This window comes from Microcebus murinus, chromosome 25 (genome assembly GCF_040939455.1).
Source record: "Microcebus murinus isolate Inina chromosome 25, M.murinus_Inina_mat1.0, whole genome shotgun sequence".
NCBI lineage: Eukaryota > Metazoa > Chordata > Mammalia > Primates > Cheirogaleidae > Microcebus > Microcebus murinus.
In genome coordinates, this window is record NC_134128.1 from 6,816,638 (window position 1) to 6,836,193 (window position 19,556).

The 19,556-nt window shown below is 45.2% G+C and overlaps 1 protein-coding gene across 7 annotated transcripts in view; it reads right to left on the reverse strand.

Moving 5' to 3' along the window:
• KIAA1217 (KIAA1217 ortholog) overlaps positions 1-19,556 on the reverse strand; it is a 300,585-nt gene that overhangs the window by 138,259 nt on the left and 142,770 nt on the right. For all 7 annotated transcript variants that reach the window (XM_075997479.1, XM_075997478.1, XM_075997477.1 and 4 more), the window contains exon 3: positions 17,474-17,663. In XM_075997479.1, coding sequence (XP_075853594.1) covers positions 17,474-17,663 — 190 coding nt within the window. The remainder of the gene's footprint in view (positions 1-17,473; positions 17,664-19,556) is intronic.

Below are 19,556 nucleotides of genomic sequence, written 5' to 3' on the forward strand. Positions count from 1 at the left end.
TTTTATGAAATGATTTATCTGAACCTCTAGGCTATTTATGTGCAAGGCATCAGTCCGCCTTTCTGTTCATTTTCCTGTTGTCACGTAACTGTCAAGAGTCGTAGCTCAAGGGCCTGGTCCCCATCTCACAAATATCCACGTTCATGATCATTTCGACTTGGATATTCTTCTGTACTTCCGGAACTTGGAGACTTCCTGTCCTTTCTTTCAAACTTGCCAAGCATTAATTTTTTGTTGCTGTTGTATTTCATCCTGTGTGTTTGTCGTCACGGGGGTGCTGTTAGCATGCTCAGCTCCCTCACGCTGCCACGCTTCTAGAAGTCTTCCCAAGATCATCTTCTCTACTATCATAATTCCCATATTTTCCAGACTCTTTCTGAAGCATCATCCACATTCACCTTAACATTAACCGTCTCCCTGCTGGGATGCCATGGTCACACTCTGAGAGCTGATGAACCCAGGAACCAAAAGACAGGGATCCACAAAAACAATGCGACATGAAATGGCCGATAGAACCTAGAGACGATGTCTAATATCACCCAAAATGTAATTTAAAGACATGTTACTGAAGAGAATAAAGACTATCAGAATTCACCCAACCAACCTAAAATGTTAATTACCATAAAATAACTTACAAACTTAGCAGATGAAACGTAATGTCAAAGGACAATGAAAGAGCACTCGGTTTTGAACTGGGGGAAAGATAAGGTGATCTGTTTGAATTAACTTCACAGATAAAAAGAACAAAAGCGAACCCATCTCAAACAGGAAATGTCTCGATTTTAACCATTCTCATGTAAACATTTCTAAATGAAATTCATAATGTCTTATCTTAGAAAACAGACTGTAATGGACTTTTTTTTTTTAGGTCATCATTCTGACCATCAGCTAATTCAGAGTACTGACTATGTACCAGGTGCTATATTAAGAACATTAACTAGGCTGGGCGAGGTGGCTCATACCTGTAATCCTAGCACTCCAGGAGGCCATGGCAGGCAGATAGCTCGAGGTCAGGAGTTCGAAACCAGCCTGAGCAAGAGTGAGACCCTGTCTCTACTATAAATAGAAAGAAATTAATTGGCCAACTAATATATATATATAAAAAATTAGCCGGGCATAGTGGCACATGCCTATAGTCCCAGCTACTGGGGAGGCTGAGGCAGGAGGATTGCTTGAGTCCAGGAGATTGAGGTTGCTGTGAGCTAGGCTGATGCCACGGCACTCACTCTAGCCTGGGCAACAAAGCGAGACTCGGCCTCAAAAAAAAAGAACATTAACTATATAGGACTTCACTTGCTCCTTGCAACTACGTTTGGGTTGACCCTTCAACAAGATGGCTCCAATTGGGCACATCCACTTATGCGTGGGTTTTCTTCTGCCTCTGCCACCCCTATGACAGCAAGACCAACCCCTCCTCCTCCTCAGCCTATTCAATGTGAAGATGATGAGGCTGGAGACGTTTCTGATGATCCACTCCCACTTAATGAATAGTAAATATATCTTCTCTTCTTTATGATTTTTCTTAATAACATTCTCTTTTCTGTAGCTTACTTTATTATAAGAATACAGTATAGAATATATAATATACAAAATATGTGTTCATCAACCATTTATGTTATTGGTGAGGTCAACAGTAGTTAAGTTTTGGGGAGTCAAAAGTTACACATGCAGATTTTCATCTGGAGGTGAGCGACCCAACCTCCACGTGTTCAAGGGTCAACCGTATTCCATGAGGCAGGTATTTATGGAAGGGGCTCCAAGAGTGAATAATGTGCCCAATGTCACACACCAGGTTAAGTAATGGAATCCGGACGAGGAAGACCTCGTCACTACCTTGCTGCTTGTACACTCTTTTTTTTTTTTTTTTTTGGTAGGGGCTACCAGGTATGCACGGCACAGGACAGGGTAAAATAACTTCCATGGAGAGAAATATAACACTGTGGATCCAGCCCAACTTCTGGAGAGTTTGAGTGATCACTGCCTGGTCACTTATATGTTATTGTCTCTCTTGAAAGATCTTCTCCTTTTCACACTGTCAAATTCTATTCATCCTTCAAAACCTAAATCAGATGCTGCTTTTCATTAAACACTCCCCCAAGTTATCCAGTTGGATTTCCTTCTTTCTCTTTTTTACTTGTTAGTACAATGCAGTGGTTAAATATGTACCAGGCGTCTTCAAACTACGGCCCACGGGCCACATGCTGGTGTTTTTTGCTTGTTTGTTTTTTTACTTCAAAATAAGATATGTGCAGTGTGCATAGGAATTTGTTCATAGTTTTTTTTAAACTATGGTCAGGCCCTCCAACAGTCTGAAGGACAGTGAACTGGCCCCCTGTTTAAGAAGTTTGAGGACCCTGGAGACAGACCACCTGGGTTCCAGTCCTGGCTTTGCTGCTTGGTGTGTTAGATGCCGCCTGGTATACAGCAAGTGCTTAGCAAACACTAGCTACTACAGCGCCATTTGCATTCATACCTTGGGTTAGAGTCTCTTACATTCTCTATTAGAGCACAAACTCCTGTGTGGCAGGAACCAACCTTACTTTAATTTCAAAACACCTGCAGAACCCAAATTCTTCTCATGGCCTCTTCTGCTAACACTCTCATCTCCCCTGGATGATTGCAACACTTGGAACTGGTCTCCCAACTTCTGCCCATGCTACCTTGAGTCTGCCCCAAACTTGGCAGCCAGAATACAACTTTCAAGTCTAAAGTGGCACCACTGATCCCAAGCGGGCAATGTAGCCGTTCTCATGCCAGTGCAGCCAATGGAGCCAGAGCCTTTGCTGTTGGAAATGTCACATCCTTCAGCCCGTTACCTCTCTGACCTCATCACTGGCCGCTCCACCTGCCTGGAGTTCTCTTCCCCCCGATATCCACGTGGCTCACACGATAAATTTTATTTATTGTCTACCTCCTCCAACAGAATAGAAGCTCCAGGAGTTCAGAGGTTCGTGGCTCTTTCATCGATTGCACTCAAGGTCGCCTAGCGCTCCGAGTGCCTGGTAGGTATTCGGTGAGTATTTCTTAAAAGAGTGATTTTCTTTCTTCCCACCTGATAGAGCACCATGTACGCTGTAGGCATATAATACATACTTTTAATTGAACTTTGACTCTGAAAAAGGCTCCTGTATCACAAATGATACAGGAGCAAACAGAAGCATAAGAAAGCGCCTCACCCTGGAGTCACGGAAGACCAGTTACTGAACCAAAGCAAAAAGCATCTTGTCCCAGGGGAACTTTATTCCCCGGGGAAATCTTTATGTGCACCGGCCTTACCCATTTGTCCACTGCCCCGTCCACCCCACGAACAGTATAAAAGCCTGGGTGCTAAACTGACCAGGCTGGGGCCAGGGGGCCGGTGGAGCAGGTAAAGGGCAAGACAGCGGCATAGGAAATCCCTCAGTTAGGTAACTTGGGATGTGTGTGTGCAAAGTGGCTCCAAGTCACAGGAAAAGATCACCACCCAATGCCCAAGAAACGGGTCAGAGATAAGATGTTGAGTCTAAGCACATTTCTAAGGGAGATGAGGCGGCAGATACAGTTGGTTCCGAGATCAAGCATGGAGCAAAAATGGGAACAGCAAGGAGCAGAGGAAGAGACAGAGCTAGGTCAGCAGGATGGCTTTGAGCTTTACCACGGGAAAGACCCGGATCGATCCCCAAACCTCTTGTGAGGGCCGTGCTAGTTGTGTGTGCTGGGACTGAATATGTCTAGTTTAAGGACATGATGCAGGCCAGACCTCTGCATTTCCTCTGTAGGAAGGCCTCTGTATTTTCCTGCAGAAGCAGAGTGACAACGCTCCATCTTCTACTGGGGACTGGTTAAAGCGCCCTCGTGTGGTGCTTCGTTGTAACAACACTTCCATTCTCCCCCAGGGCACACTGTCGCCCTACATCAGGGACCCGACCTGCAGAGTCTGGGAACTGAGATGCAAATCCTCCGTCCCACGCCCGGATCTCCTGAATCAGAAACTCAAGGAGGTAGGTCTGGGAATCCGTGTTTTAACAAGTTCTCTGCTAACGTTTGAGAACCACTGTTCGAAATAAGTGGCATGAAAAGAGAGGACGACGGGTTAGGAGACAGAGGCCGGCAGGGCGGGTGCTCTACCTGAGCGCAGACGTGGGGACCCAGTGGCTGGGGTGGATCCCATCAGAGCGGGCGGCAGGGACGGAGGATCAGAGGGGAGAAACTGCTGGAACAGCCAGGCCAGGGTGGCTGGGTGTAATCACAGCTTCATCTGCGAAGTCTTTGATTTATGGCTATTTTAAAGCTGGTCCTTACATGGTGACCATGTGTCTCTAGTTATACTGGAAATTCCTTAAATACAAGAACCAGACTTCATGTTTTTTTAAAAAAATAACTCACCCTGGCACCTTTAACAGTGCCAGAAACCGAGCTGATTCTTAATAAATACATGAATAAAGACAAAGCTCAAGAGTGGGCAAAGCTTGGGGTGGAGGGAACGAATGAAGGATTTATTTTTATCATTTTAGCTTTCTATTCCTGGGCGACGTTTAGCCAGAGATGTCTGAAAGCCAATTAACACCTTAGAAAATTCTGCAAATGAAAAGTTGGTGGGAATATCATTTTTAATGACATTACCAAACTTTTCAGAAGTCAAACTCAGCATGATGAAATTTCGGAGCTTTTCTTGATGGGACGCAGTTAAATCAGTTAACATGTCAAACAAGCGCCGTTTGCTAAACTTGAGGATTTAAGAGGCTTGAGAAAAGTAGTAGTAGAGGAAAAGTAGTCATAGAAGTCGAGTCTGTACCCAACTTTTCAAATTTCTCCTCGTGATGCTAAGAAACCGAGTTGGAATAAAAACTGGAATAAAACCAAATGAAAACAAATAGACAACTTGACAAACATAATGTTAATGTCTTGAAGGAAGACACGCAATATGTTTGTGACAACTGCCATCAGCTCGACTTTCCCCTCAAAGAAGAAAGGAAGTGGCATTTGTTCAGGCTGCCATATCAAAGTCCCGCAGGCTGTGGGGATTACACACAACAGACATTTATTTTTTCACTATGCAAGACCAAGTGTGGGCACAGGGTTGGTTTCTTTTCAGGCCTCTTCCCCTGGCTTGTGGATGGCTTTCTTCTTCCGGTGTCTTTGCGTGGTCTTTGTACATGTCTGTGTCTGAATTTGCTCTTCTTATAAAGACACCAGTCATATTGGATTAGCACCCACCCTAAAGACTTCGTTTTAACTTAATCACCTCTTTAAAGGTCCTATCTCCAAAAATATAGCCATGGCTCTCAAGTATTGGGAGTTAGGACTTCAACATGGGGATCTGACAGAGGCAGACACAATTCAGCCCATAACAGTCCTTTCGAGAGTGACACATTCTCCCAAGAAACTAAAGACCAGCATGGGTGCTGCCTCCGGGGGTCACCTGCATTCCTAGCTGAAAAGTCTTGTCCCATGGAGCTCCAGACGGGACCTTGACCCTAGCCTTGCTAAGTCTCAACCCCACATTGGAGCGAACTTGAGAAATCTGGACTGGAGTGGACCAGGAACCCTCACCAACTCCTTTGCCTAAGGAGACAGATGTCTAGTCTCTAGCAATGCAGAATACGCCTTTCTGTGTTCTTAAACTCCACCTAAAGTAGGGGAAACTGCCAGAAATCTCAGTTTCTGGTTCTCAGCAGCCTTCTGAAGGCCACTGCTAGCATGAGAACAAACACCAAGGTTGAAGTTCTACTTGGGTGTATGGCGTAAGATTCGCTTGCATCTTAATTTTATTTCTAGTATTTCATAGAATATTCTTTAAAATCTGGTGCAAAAAATGTAGGAGTGCTCATATGGAGTTAAAATAAACATAAAGGATCTTATTTGTAAGTTAGCTTTTTAAAAACAAATTAACTTGGCAAGAAATTTTTCATTGAAAAAAATGGTGTGTGCAATGAATTTTGTATTTGCTAAAACAGGAAGGCAGAGTGAACAGATTTTAAGAAAGAGTTTTCATGGCAAAGGGAAACCAAAGAGACTGATAAACTAAATCTTTTCCCTCAGAAGTAGTTCAGGCAATGTTTCTTAATGTCTCATCTTTTATCCCAACCCAACCACTGCAGAGTATCTGAGGGTAGACTTCCAATCTCATTCCTGGAGAGACTGTACAGTAGTAGCTAGTGTTATTAGAACACATTAAAATTTTGGAATTTTGTCACTGTAGGAGAGATTCTTTTTGCCATTCTCTTTAGCCAATAAAGTCTTCAATAATCACCTGGCCTTCAAATATTCATGGCCAACTGAACTTACGAACCCAGCTAAGACAATTAATAGCAAAGGGTCAATCACTTGAGGGCTAAATTATTATCACAACTATATCCCTGGGGCCGAGCGAGGTGGCTTACTCCTGTCATCCTAGCACTCTGGGAGGCTGAGGCAGGTGGATCGTTCAAGCTCAGGAGTTCAAGACCAGCCTGAGCAAGAGTGAGATCCCATCTCTACTAAAAAAACAGAAAGAAATTAGCTGCACAACAGAAAAAAAAATAAATTAAAAAAAAATATATATATATAAAATTAGCTAGGCATAGTGGTACATGCCTATAGTCCCAGCTACTCAGGAGGCTGAGGCAGGAGGATCACTTGAGCTCAGGACTTTGAGGTTGCAGTGAGCTAGGGTGACACCATGACACTCTAGCCCAGGCAACAGAGTGAGACTCTGTCTCAAAAAAAAAAAAAAAAAGACTATATCCCCACAGAATGGGAAAAAGTATTTACAAACTACTCCTCTGACAAGAGATTAGCAACCAGAATATATAATGAGCCAAAACAACTCAGTAGGAAAAAAACCAAGTAATCTGATTTTTAAAAAGTGAAGGATCTGAATAGACATTTCTCAAAAGAAAACATACACATGGCCAACAGGTATATGACAAATGCTCAACATCACTAATCATCAGAGAAATGCAAAACTACAATGAGATATCATCTTAGCCTGGTTAAAATGGCTTTTATCCAAAACACAGGCAATAACCAAATGCTGGCAGGAATGTGGGGCAAGGGGACCCTCCTACACCGTTGGTGGGAATGCAGATTAGTGTAACCACTCTGGAGAACAATATGGAGCTTCCTCAAAAAACTAAAAAATAGAACTAGTATATGACTCAGTAATTCCACTACTGGACATATATCTAAAAGAAAGAAATTCAGTATATTGAAAAGATACCTACAGCCTTCACGTTTATTGAAACACTATTCACGATAGCCTAGGTATGGAATCAACCTAAGTCTCCATGCATGGGTGAATGGACAAAGAAAATGTGGCACATACACAACGTGGAATATTATTTGGCCATAAAAAAGAATGAAATCCTGTCATTTGCAACAACATGGATGGAACTGGAGGACATTATGTTAAGTGAAAAGAGCCAGGCACAGAAAGACAAATCTCACATCTCCTCACTCATATATGTAGGAGCTTAAAACAAAAAATTAAACTCATGGAGATAAATAGGAGAATGATGGTTACCAGAGGCTGGGAAGTAGGAAGGGTAGCGGGGAGGGGGGATAAAGAAGCGAATGGTTAACGGGTGCAAAAATACAGTTAGATAGAATGAATAAGGTCTAGTATTCAGTAGCACAATAAGGTGACTAAAGTTAACAATGATTTATTGCATATTTTTAAATAACTAAAAGAGTGGAAGGCAGGAGGATCGCTTGAGCCCACGAGTTTGAGGTTGCTGTGAGCTAGGCTGACGCCATGGCACTCTAGCCCGGGCAACAGAGCGAGACTCTGTCTCAAAAAAAAATAAAAAAATAAAATAAAAGAGTGGAATTGGAATGTTCCTAACACAAAGAAATGATAAATGCTTGGGGTGATGGATATCCCAGTTACCCTGCTTTAATAATAATACATTGTTTGCCTGTATCAAAACATTGCATGTATCCCCCATAAATATGTATAGCTATTATGTATCCATGATAATTAAAAATAAAAAAATTTAAAAAGACTGTATCAACCCTTTCCATGTATTAAATTAGATCCCTAGAAATCTACAGATTCCAGATATACCCTTCTTACAGCATGACTTAATATTATACTATGTCATTGGAGTTTTATGGGAAAGATACAGTTATACGAAAAACCTTTCATAAAACAACTGTTAAATATAACTGCTTATTACATAATAAGATGTCAAGAACATTAAGATATAAGGTTTCTTGGATTGTAATGCTTTAAAACATTTTTCCCTTATGAATTGATATAAACCTCTTCTTAAATAATAAAATCCATTTAACCCCTGAATTTCTTCTTTTTTTAAAATTTTTTTAGACAGAGTCTCACTCTCTTGCTTGGGCTAGAGCCTAGCTCACAGCAACCTCAAACTCCTGGGCTCAAGTGATCCTCCTACCTCAGCCTCCCGGTAGCTGGGACTATAGGCATGTGACTGTGCCCAGCTAATTTTTTCTATTTTAGTTGTTTAGCTAATTTCTTCCTATTTATAGCAGAGACGGGGTCTCGCTCTTGCTCAGGCTGGTCTCAAACTCCCTAGCTCAAGCAATCCTTCCGCCTCAGCCTTCCAGAGTGCTAGGATTACAGGCGTGAGCAACCACGCCTGGCCTGCATTTCTTCTTTTTTCTTGTCTTAGCTGCAATGACAGCTCTTTATCTCTTTATCTTAATTTTTCTAGGACCCATATTTTTTCCAACTTCTGTATTAATTCTTGTTTCAATGGTTCTTATATATTTTTATTGGTTTCAATTAAGCCCAATCCAATCTATTTTGAATGTAGAGAGGTATAAATAGAAAAAAAAAACAACTTGTTTTATTTTAATGTTGTCTTTGAAGCTTGGATGGAGAGTTAGAGTATTAGCATTAGGGTATTTTTAGTATTAGAGTATTTTTCAGATCAGAAAAAAAAATTAGCTATGTATCTGGGTTAGGATAGAACATCATAGCCGTGACAGAAAGAGACATATGGGAAGCCTGATTTTCTGAAATGGCTTTGGGAATATGCTACCCTTCCAGTAATTTAACACTATGACTCCATCGTTGGCACTGGAAAGTTTTGTGCTAACTTTGTAACAACCTGTACTCCAGGTTTAGCAATACCCTGGCTAAAAGGAAGAAACAGAAACAGGAAAACCTAATTCTTCTCTAAGATCTTTCTCAGTGCTAAGGTGTCTCCTTCTTGTCCCTGCCCAGTGACAGACCCTATAAAATAATGACGGTCCAGCGAAGGCTCGGGCCCTCAGCATCAATCAAAACCTCCCTTCTCCTCTGTCTGCTGAGAAACCCTAGAAGATACTGGTAAAGAGCATAGAATCCTCAGATCCAAATGAACTCAACAATTTCAAGGTTTCAGAAATCTGTTCTAGAGTTTCAACCAGGAATTTTAATAGTGAAAGATTTCTAAAGATATCCAACTAATAACTACTTTATTTTTTAAAGTAAACGCAAACGCATCATGAGTCTACACCATCTTTTACAAGAACATTCTTTCTCATGGGTGAATTGACAGCCCAGTGGGCAAACTTAGATCAGTTCTCCCTTCTCGCAGCAGATCTTACGGATAAAAATCCCGGCCTATATAGGCCGGGCGCGGTGGCTCACGCCTATAATCCTAGCACTCCGGAAGGTTGAGGCAGGCGGATTGCTCGAGGTCAGGAGTTCAAAACCACCCTGAGCAAGAGCGAGACCCTGTCTCTATAAATAGAAAGAAATTAATTGGCCAACTAATACATATAGAAAAAATTAGCCGGGCATGGTAGCGCATGCCTGTAGTCCCAGCTACTTGGGAGGCTGAGGCAGGAGGATTGCTTGAGCCCTGGAGTTTGAGGTTGCTGTGAGCTAGGCTGATGCCACGGCACTCACTCTAGCCTGGGCAACAAAGCGAGACTCTGTCTCAAAAAAAAAAAAAAAAAAAAAAAAAAAAAAAAAAAAAAAAAAAAAAAAAAAAAAAAAAAAAAAAAATCCCGGTCTATAAAGGACAATTCAGGGGTGATCACTTGTATCACAAAAGCATGTTTGGCTATACTAAAGGATTTCTTGACATATTTTTTCCAATGGTTAATTCTTAGCCCCTATCCATGTTTTATTTAAAGATTCAGTTTATAAAGACATTCATTATAACAAATGTGAGAAAACTAAGAGGCAATCTGTGACTTATTCAATATAGCCAAATGACAAGTACTAGAAGATTCCTACCGTATAAAGGAAATTTCCTCATAATCCTCCCTCCCTATCCCCCTCCCTCCCTCCCTCCCTTCCTTCTACCACTAGCCTATTTAATTTCTTTTCCTTATTGTGTGTATGGATTTGATTTTATTTAGCAGTTTACCATAAGCTTATTCTTTAAATGAAATGTTATGCAAAACTGCAGTATTTATAGCAGAGAAAACTCCATAGAACTCGAGTATTCTCTAGAACAGTTTGAAAACCACACCCCCGGCTCACTGCCAGTCCTCCCCAAGTCACCAGGCTATACGTGCCAGCTCTTGCTGTATTTCCTGAAATACTCAGAGGAGGCTGCACTACAATAGCCAATAATACAGTAAATCAGACCCCTGTGGCAGTCAGGGTTTAGGTGCAGAGAAGTGAACCAGCTCCAGCTAGTTAAAGAAAAAATGGATTTATTAAATGGCTTGCAGGCCAGGCGTGGTGGCTCACGCCTGTAATCCTAGCACTCTGGGAGGCTGAGGCGGGCAGATTGCTCGAGGTCAGGAGTTCGATACCAGCCTGAGCAATGAGTGAGACCTCGTCTCTACTATAAATAGAAAGAAATTAACTGGCCAACTAATATATATAGAAAAAATTAGCCAGGCATGGTGGCGCATGCCTGCAGTCCCAGCTACTCGGGAGGCTGAGGCAGTAGGATTGCTTGAGCCCAGGAGTTTGAGGTTGCTGTGAGCTAGGCTGACGCCACGGCACTCACTCTAGCCTGGGCAACAAAGTGAGACTCTGTCTCAAAAAAAAAAAAAAAAAAAATGGTTTGCAAAATCACTGGGCTGTGTTTTCACGGGAGAGCTGGGCCACCACCACACAACCTGTCTGACAAAGAGGACGCTTTCTGCCACCCCGGTCAGGTGTGACTCCCAAGCCATGCTGCCTGGATCAGGAAGCTTCTAGTACTGTTGCAGAGACGGCCACACCTGCACACTCCTTGCTAGGAAAACCGGATGCTCCACCCCTGGACTCTCAACAGACTATGCCCTGGGGCCTTGGCAAATAATAATGCAGGAAACCCCAAAGCTTCCCAGTATGCCTTGCTTCCCAGCTTCCAGAACCCAGTGCATTTGATATTCCCCAATGAGTCTTCTCTCTAGCCTCAGCAGTAACAGAACGTGCGCTGGGTTGGGGCAGGCTGGCATAGGTCATTCCAGCCCGCCACCCTGTCCACCCACTGCCACCCACTCCCGCCAGGGCGCTGGCATATTCTGGCATGTTCTTTCCCAGCACCCTAAAAAAGGTCAGCGATGGGCCCCGAACCTACTGACCTGCTATGAAACTCCCCTCGGCAAATTTTTCTTTTTATATTATCCTTCCATTACTACCACCGCTTAGGAAAACAAATTTCATAAATGTTTCACTTACTCTATGGAGCAATACCTGTTTTTCGCTTGTAAAAACATAAATAATAAATTTAAAAAAGTATTGATTTTTAAATAATCGAGGGATAACTAACTGAAACGATCTAATAACTCAAACAATGGAATACTGGTCTCACAGTCGCTGCACACACTTCCTCTGGGCTCTCCTACTTGGAGACTGGTATTTCCTCAATCCCTCGCCCTGACCTCCTGCCCAGGCTTGCTCGTGCACGGATGGCAGATTCTGGAAACCGCAGACTTTCTTGTCCTTAAGTCCCCATAGGGGATGATAACGATCAAAGTCACCACCTTGCAAAAAAAAGAGCTACTCAATAACTCACCCTGCGCTAGGGAACTTCTGCAACTAATCTAAAATCCTCCCACGCCTTTGAACATCATTTCTGCTTTTTTCAGTCTGCGTGTTTAAGAGGTAGTGTGTTCTAGAAACACCTCTGGCTGCTGGGCTTGGTAAGCAAAGTCTCTTTCTTAAAGCCATCCATCCAGAGTGGGGACAACAAAGGAATCCGGCTGCGTCTACACGTGGCTGCCCTCCAGCTTGTTTTCACATGAGTTTTATTTCCAAATTCATGAGGGCACACACGAGGGTGGGGACATCTTGTGGCTACCCTTTCCCCGAAGGCCGGCTGCAGCGCAGCCAGACACCGGCCTGTGCCCGGGTCACATTCCAGACAAGCATTTATCAGACGGCAGCGCCGTGATTAAAAGGAACCTTCTCCATCATTAGGACACCAGCTCTGACATCAGCGGGACAGTTTTTCATGGAAATTATTTCTAAAAACCAAACTCTACTGGAAGGCGGTCTTTACTTTTATTTTTTAGGCTTCTTTTCTTCTCCTCTTTTCCATTTTCATTTAAGACAGAGAGAAGGAGAAATGGCATAAATTCCACTTTCGAAAGGATTTCTGCTGGAGCCCGGATGGGTAGAGCGGGCAGGGAAGTAAAGATTTGGAGATAAAAGGTCATTGGAACCTGGCTATGGGATTCATCAGAGCCCTGAGCCAATTTCTTTCTGTATTTACCTTTCTGCTTTGTAAATCTCCAAGAATGGCCAGTCGGCTCTCAGCCTCAGAAAGGACTGGCGTGTGCTGTCGTTGGCCCTGCCTGCAGCAGCAGATTGCTTCCCCCCCAAAAAAGCAGGCACCCGAATCCCAGGACAGCGTCCGAGGGACGGCTTGCTGCTCCCCACCCTCTCCCCTGCGTGTCTCCCGAAAGCAGCTGCAGAATGCACCGCGCCCAGCCTCCCTGCGCTCCTCCCGGGCCCGAAATGCACAGAAGCCAGAGAAACGAGGGATTATTCAGGTGGAAAAATTATGAGGCGGCAGGTTTACCTGCAGACAGGCGGCCTGCAGCGAGGGAAGGTTTCCTCCCTCCCAGGAGGGGAATGGGTTGAGGGTTCGGTCGGTCCAGGCTCCACCTTTGGGGTGCCCTAGCCTCCCCGCAGTCCTGCGCTGCCCGGGCTGGGAAGGACTCAAGGGACAAACTGCACCATGTGCAGAGGCACAGCCCCAGGCCTGCACTCTCTCTTGTCACTCTGGCTCCATGGCTGGGGGCCGGCAGCCACCATGTCTGACAATCCTGCGGTGACATGCAGTGCTGGCACTGGGGTGAGGCATGTGCTTCCAGAGAAAAAGAGAAGGGGGCCCCCAAAACTCAGTAATCACGATAAATAATATCTTACTGCACTCCCGGGGTCAAGCAATCCTCCTGCCTCAGCCTCCTGAGTAGCTGGGACTACAGGCATGCGCCACCATGCCTGGTTAATTTTTGCTATATATATTAGTTGGCCAATTAATTTATTTCTATCTATAGTAGAGACAGGGTCTCGCTCTTGCTCAGGCTGGTTTCAAACTCCTGACCTCAAGCAATCCGCCTGCCTCGGCCTCCCAGAGTGCTAGGATTACAGGCGTGAGCCACTGCGCCCGGCCTACTGCACTATTCTTAAAAATCAAAACTAAGGCAAGAATCCACGATGGGACAATACTAAACACAGTCTTCCCACATAACCCAGCACTAGTGCTCCTTGGTGTCCACCCAAAGGAGTAAAAAGCGATGTCCACACAAAAACCTGCGCAGGGACATTTATAAGCAACTTTATTCATAATTGCCAAGACTTGGAAGCAACCATGATATCCTTCAGTAGGTCAATAAATAAACAAACTGTGGTACATCCAGACAACAGAGGATTATTTAGATGCTAAAATGAAATGAACTATCCAGCCACGGAAATACAGGGAGGAAACTTCAATGCATATTATTAAGTGAAAGAAGCTAATCTGAAAAGTCTACATACTGTAGGATTCCAACTATATGACATTCCAGAAACAGCAAAACAATGGAGATTCTGAAAAGGTCAGAAGTTGTCAGGGGTTGGCAGGAGGGATGGGTAGGCAGAGCACAGGGGACTTTTAGGGCAGTAAACCCCTCCATGTGATACTGCAATGGGACAATCATGGCATTATACATCTGTCCAAACCCAGAGAACGTACAACCCCAAGAGTGAACCCTAATGTAAGCTACAGACTCTGGGTGACAGTGACGTATCCAGTAGGCTCATGGATTATAATAAATGTGCCACTCCGGTGGAGATGTGGATAGTACAGGGGGCTGTGCTTGGGTGGGGACTCGAGCTATTTGAGAACTCTCTAAACTTTCCACTCAATCTCGTTGCAAACGTAAAATTGTTGCAAAACGTAAAATCTTAAAAAAAATGAAGTCTTTAATTAAAAAAAAAAAAATCCATCATGAACAGACCATCAAAATTTTAAGTAAAGACAAGATCAACAGGGCTTCGTGGGAGATCTTAAAACTCTGTGGATTAAGAGAAAATGACAATGTACAGATGCCAAAAGACACCCAGGGCTTCCGAATGGCACCAACAGAGGGTTTCCAGGAGGTCACAGCTCAAAGAGTCGGGTGTGCAGCCCCAGAGGCCCTGTGGAGTCACCGCTGTGCTGCTGGGCCACCCAGTGCTGGGGGACACCACTGCTCATGGCCTGGCTATCCGGGGAGCGCCGCTGGCCCCAGGAGCCCGTGCGTCTGCGTGTTAAATAAGGCCAGGCACGTGGGGAGTTTCCTAGAGAGGAGGTGGAGGAAGGCCCTTGGGAGGGAGATTGCACTTAGATTCTCCATGACTCACATTTTCCTCTTTATTTCCCACCCGGGGCCCAAAGGGATTACGCCATGCGGGCCAGGTGCAGCGGGGAGGACATTTCCCAAGTCGGCCACAAAGAGGGGGTCAAGGGCAGCGCCAACCCCCCTGGCCTGGGGCCAGACTGATCTTCTGGGAACTCGGCTCCCCTTGCTTTGATTTCTCTCCTCTCCTGTCTCGCTGGGTTCCTTTGTTTCTGTCCAGGAGTTACGAAACATCACAGGCCAAAAAGCCCCGCTGATGGCGACAGCAGAATAAACAGTTCAGATGCATCTTTTCTGCCGGCGGCGACAGTGACCACCAGCGCTTTGCAGCAAGGGGTGCAGGGTGCTCTGCAGAAGCCAGCCCTGCCAGGACACACCCGCCACCCTCGGAATTCCTTGGGCAAGGCCGCCCCCCTCCTCTCCCGCAGCCTCTCCGCCCCACGGCTCTGCTCCGGCCATGAACTTGGCCAGCGTCTGCCAAACCCACTTGGCCGCCAGGCAGAATTCCTGCCTTCAAGACAAAGCCTCCATTATCCAGCAGACCCAAGGTTGCCTAGGTATGGGGGAAGGTGAGTAGGTATTTATTCTTATCTTCATCTTACTTTGCAAAGCAGAAGCTATCTCTACAGAGACCTGCACTTCACTCGTTTCCAGCAAAGCACAAAGGAGAAATTCCACTCCCTCCCAGGCTCCACTCCCGCCTTGAGTGTGATGGTGTTGAGAAAGCACAAATTTCTTTAATCGGATGGAAACTCCCAGCCTGGGGGTGGTGTGCAGCCTCAGGCATCTTGACATAGCCCAGGCCCAATGTGTTCCTTGGGTGCGTCTCACCCCTGCGTGTCCCTGTCCTTTTATTCACACCATGGGACTAACGGGAACTGCGGGCCTGGACTTCTGGCTGCTGCCATTTATTTAACTAACTGCATGAGCTCAAACGAATACACACGCACAAGTGGGTTTTCTGTGGCCAACTTCTCTCATTTGTAGAATAAGGACCCTAGATTAAACCCAAGTCTACAAAATTTAATGTTAAACATTAATATTGATAATGCAAATAAGGATGGGTATTTTTTGAGACACAGTCTCATTCACTCTGTTGCCTGGGCTAGAGTGCAGTGGCGTCAGCCTAGCTCACAGCAACCTCAAACTCCTGGGCTCAAGCGATCCTCCTGCCTCAGCCTCCCGAGTAGCTGGGACTACAGGCACAAGCCACCATACTCGGCTAATTTATATATATATATATATATATATATATATTTTTTTTTTTTTTTTTAGTTGTCCAGCTAATTTCTTTCTAATTTTTTAGTAGAGATAGGGTCTCGCCTCTTGCTCAGGCTAGTCTTGAACTCCTGAGCTCAAACAACCTGCCCACCTCGGCCTCCCAGAGTGCTAGGATTACAGGTGTGAGCCACCACACCCAGCCAATAATGATGGTTTTCTTTTTCTCTCTCTTTCTTTTTTGGGACAGCTGAGACAATGTTTGAACTCAGTCTGCTAGGGTCATCATTTATGATCAAGGAAAACAAAATCAGGGCACCTTCTCACATCTGTTTTCTTCTTTCTTCCCCTGGCAAGGCATTTGCTCAGCTGCCCATGGCAGAACCAGCTATCTTACACACAGGCCAGACTCCAGAGGCTTTTGCAGGCAGACCCGTTTTCTGTACCCTCTTACTCTGACGTCATCTGCTTGCACGCACTTGCACGCACGTGCACGCACGGACACACACACACACACTGAGTCGGAACCAGAATGTGGCAGTGAAGCCATGAAACACCAGCCCAACTGGCAAACAGGTCTAAATCCTTATGATTTATATGCTTTGTTAAAGGGCCAAAAATAGAAATACAAAAAGCAGGGCTGGGCGCGGTGGCTCACACCTATAATCCTAGCACTCTGGGAGGCCAAGTCGGGAGGATTGCTTGAGCTCAGGAGTTCGAGACCAGTCTGAGCAAGAGCAAGACCCCGTCTCTACTATAAATAGAAAGAAATTAATTGGCCAACTAATATACATAGAAAAAATTAGGTGGGCATGGTGGCACATGCCTGTAGTCCCAGCTACTCGGGAGGCTGAGGCAGGAGGACTGCCTGAGCCCAGGAGTTTGAGGTTGCTGTGAACGAGGCTGACGCCACGGCACTCTAGCCCGGGCAACAGAGTGAGACTCTGTCTCAAAAAAAATAGAAATACAAAAAGCAAAGCAAGATAGAAAGTGACAGTCCAACACAAAAAAAGCAAATGATACGTGGTACAGGTAGAAAGAGCCCTGCCTTCTGGAACTGCTGTGCACTGCACACACTGAGCCCGCACACAGCGGCGGGAACAGCCTCAAGTTCATGGTTTTCGTTAGCAGCCCCGCAGGTGTTGGCCACCTCGACCCCCTACTTGACCTGGGGCCCTTCCTGCCCTCCTCTGGACTGCCGGACAGGGGGGCGCAGCGTGTGCAAACCGGGTTCCAGGGCGCACACCCGACCGTCCTGCTTCTGGGACTGGGGAGGAGGGTTGCCAGGCTGCTGCCACGTCCCACCTGCCTCTTGGCTCGAGTTGCCGATTGCAGTCAGTTCTGAAAGTGCCCAGCCCCAACGACAGCCTGGACGGCCCTGACTCTTTAGCAGGCAAACCCTCCTCGACGTCTGCTATGAAACCAATCAAGTCCCCCGGCCCAGTGTTTTCACAAAACAAGAGCAAAGTAACACTGAATGCAGGGTAGATGTTCAGAAGCATAAACACACACACATGCAACAGCAAAGGGGCATCGGAAACCGCCTTCCGACGCTTACCTAGAGATCTTTCTTTCGTCTGGTTGGCGGACCTGACCACGGGAAGGCTGGCTCGGGTCCGGCTGCCTCTGGAGAAAGGGCTCGGCGCGTCCCCTTCCGACATGGCTTCCAGGGAGTCACCGGACGCCTCCGATAAATGCTCGACCAGGTCGGGAGGTTGAGGACTATGAGACAGTTTGGGGCTTCTTGTCTGCAAAAAAGCATTTTCAACACAGTGAGAAAATAGATTATTTTTAATGACACCAAAAATATTTTCAGGGCTATCTCTGCCAGTCTAGAAAAATAACAGGGCAGAAGGAGAAAAAGTCAATCAGAAGATCTGGACAAAGAAGGACAGAAACTAAAGACCCCTTGTGTCAAAGTACAAGTTGTGAAAGTTACTGAAAAAACATCATATTGTTCCTGCATAACCCGGTAAGATTTTTATTGCTGGACTTCTATGGTACAAATGCCATTTCGAACAGGGAGTTGTGGACAAGTCACGTTATAAGAAAGAACGATGGCAAATCAATTCCTTGTGCCAGGCAAATTCTAACAGTCGCTATCAAGACAGATGGGTCTGCACACTTTTCTATGCATCCAACACGGACGATGTCCTCACAGCAGAATGAACTGAACACAACCGGTCCTTCAACGTCTTATAACGAGACTGTTTCCAAAATCAGTAAACTAAGATTGTGGGAGAGATATTTATATCACAGTTGATTTTTTTTTTTTTATTTTGAGGCAGAAATCCCATAAGTAAGATTATGTCTAGCTTTGGTTATTACTTACCTTGCCAATCAGCAGAAAGTATCTATAATAACTTACACCCACACAGACAACACATAATTGAATTCCTCTCTTAGTTATCTAGCCTGTTATGGCAGGGCCTGAATGTATAAAATGCTCATAATCTCTTAGCCAATAATATTCTCTGAACATGACTATAAGTTGAGCACTATGGGAGACTCAGAAAAACACACACTATGTTGGCTGATGTCACAGAGTTGCTAAACTAATTCGTGAAATTCATGAAACACAACAAATAATACAAGACAGTGTGTAATTAAGTGCAAATTACGAACTGTGTGGTATATCCATTCATTTTTCAACAAACACCTATTGAGCGCCTCCTGTGTTCCAGGCACTGTGTTAGGCACTGGGTACAGAGTGATGCACAAAACAGACACGACTTCTGCCCTGATGGTGTTTACAAACTAGAAAGAGGACAGACATTAAAGACAAACAGCAGGTGCAATAAGAGCCTGCAACCCAGACTGGAGGTGGTGGGGTGTGTATGGGCAGAGAGCTGGAGAAGTACATCGACGTTGATCTCAAGGAAGATGCAAGTTGGGGAGAAGGGACAAGCCAGAGGGTAGGTGTGAAGGGAGAGAAAGGCATTCCAGGCACAGGAACGGCATGTGCAAAGTCCCTGAAGCAGAGAGAAGGGGCACACATGGGAGGCCTGGTGGGGCCAAGACCAGATCGCACGTGACCTTGGAGTCATCATAATTCTCAATGTGACTCTAGGGCCACAGAATGTCACAGAAGCATTCAGACAGGGAAAGAGGAAGGAGGGAACAGGATCAGATACATAATTTAGAAGATCACCGGGCTACTGTGAGGAGATAGGAGATTATACAAGTGGAAGAGCAGAGAAAGAGAACTGGGAAAACTTCAGGGATTAGGCTGAGTGAATGCATCATCTCAACTATCTCTGTCCCCATTCCCCAGCCCGGACTTGCATGACACGATCCTAGGCATCTTTTTAGGCAAAGTGGCCTGAATGAAGCTTGAGCTCACCAAGCAATTGAGGTATATTGAGTTTTCCTAAGAGGGCAACAATGCTGCAAGGCCAGTGGTGAGATGCAGGTGGTCTCCGTATCCCAGGAGCTGGGTTTGTGCATTTGTTTGCATTCCTTAATTTCCTCTCAACCTTCCTAAGGCTGCCAAATGCACTCTGAAGTTAAGTGCCCAGGCGCTTAGCTCTTAAGGCAGGGCCAGCTTCCTAGGGGGGCACGCAGTGTGCTCACGCAGGGCCCTGCCCTTGAAAGGGTCTGTGCCTGGTCTCGTGGTCTGCGGTGGCTTCTTGAACAAGGTA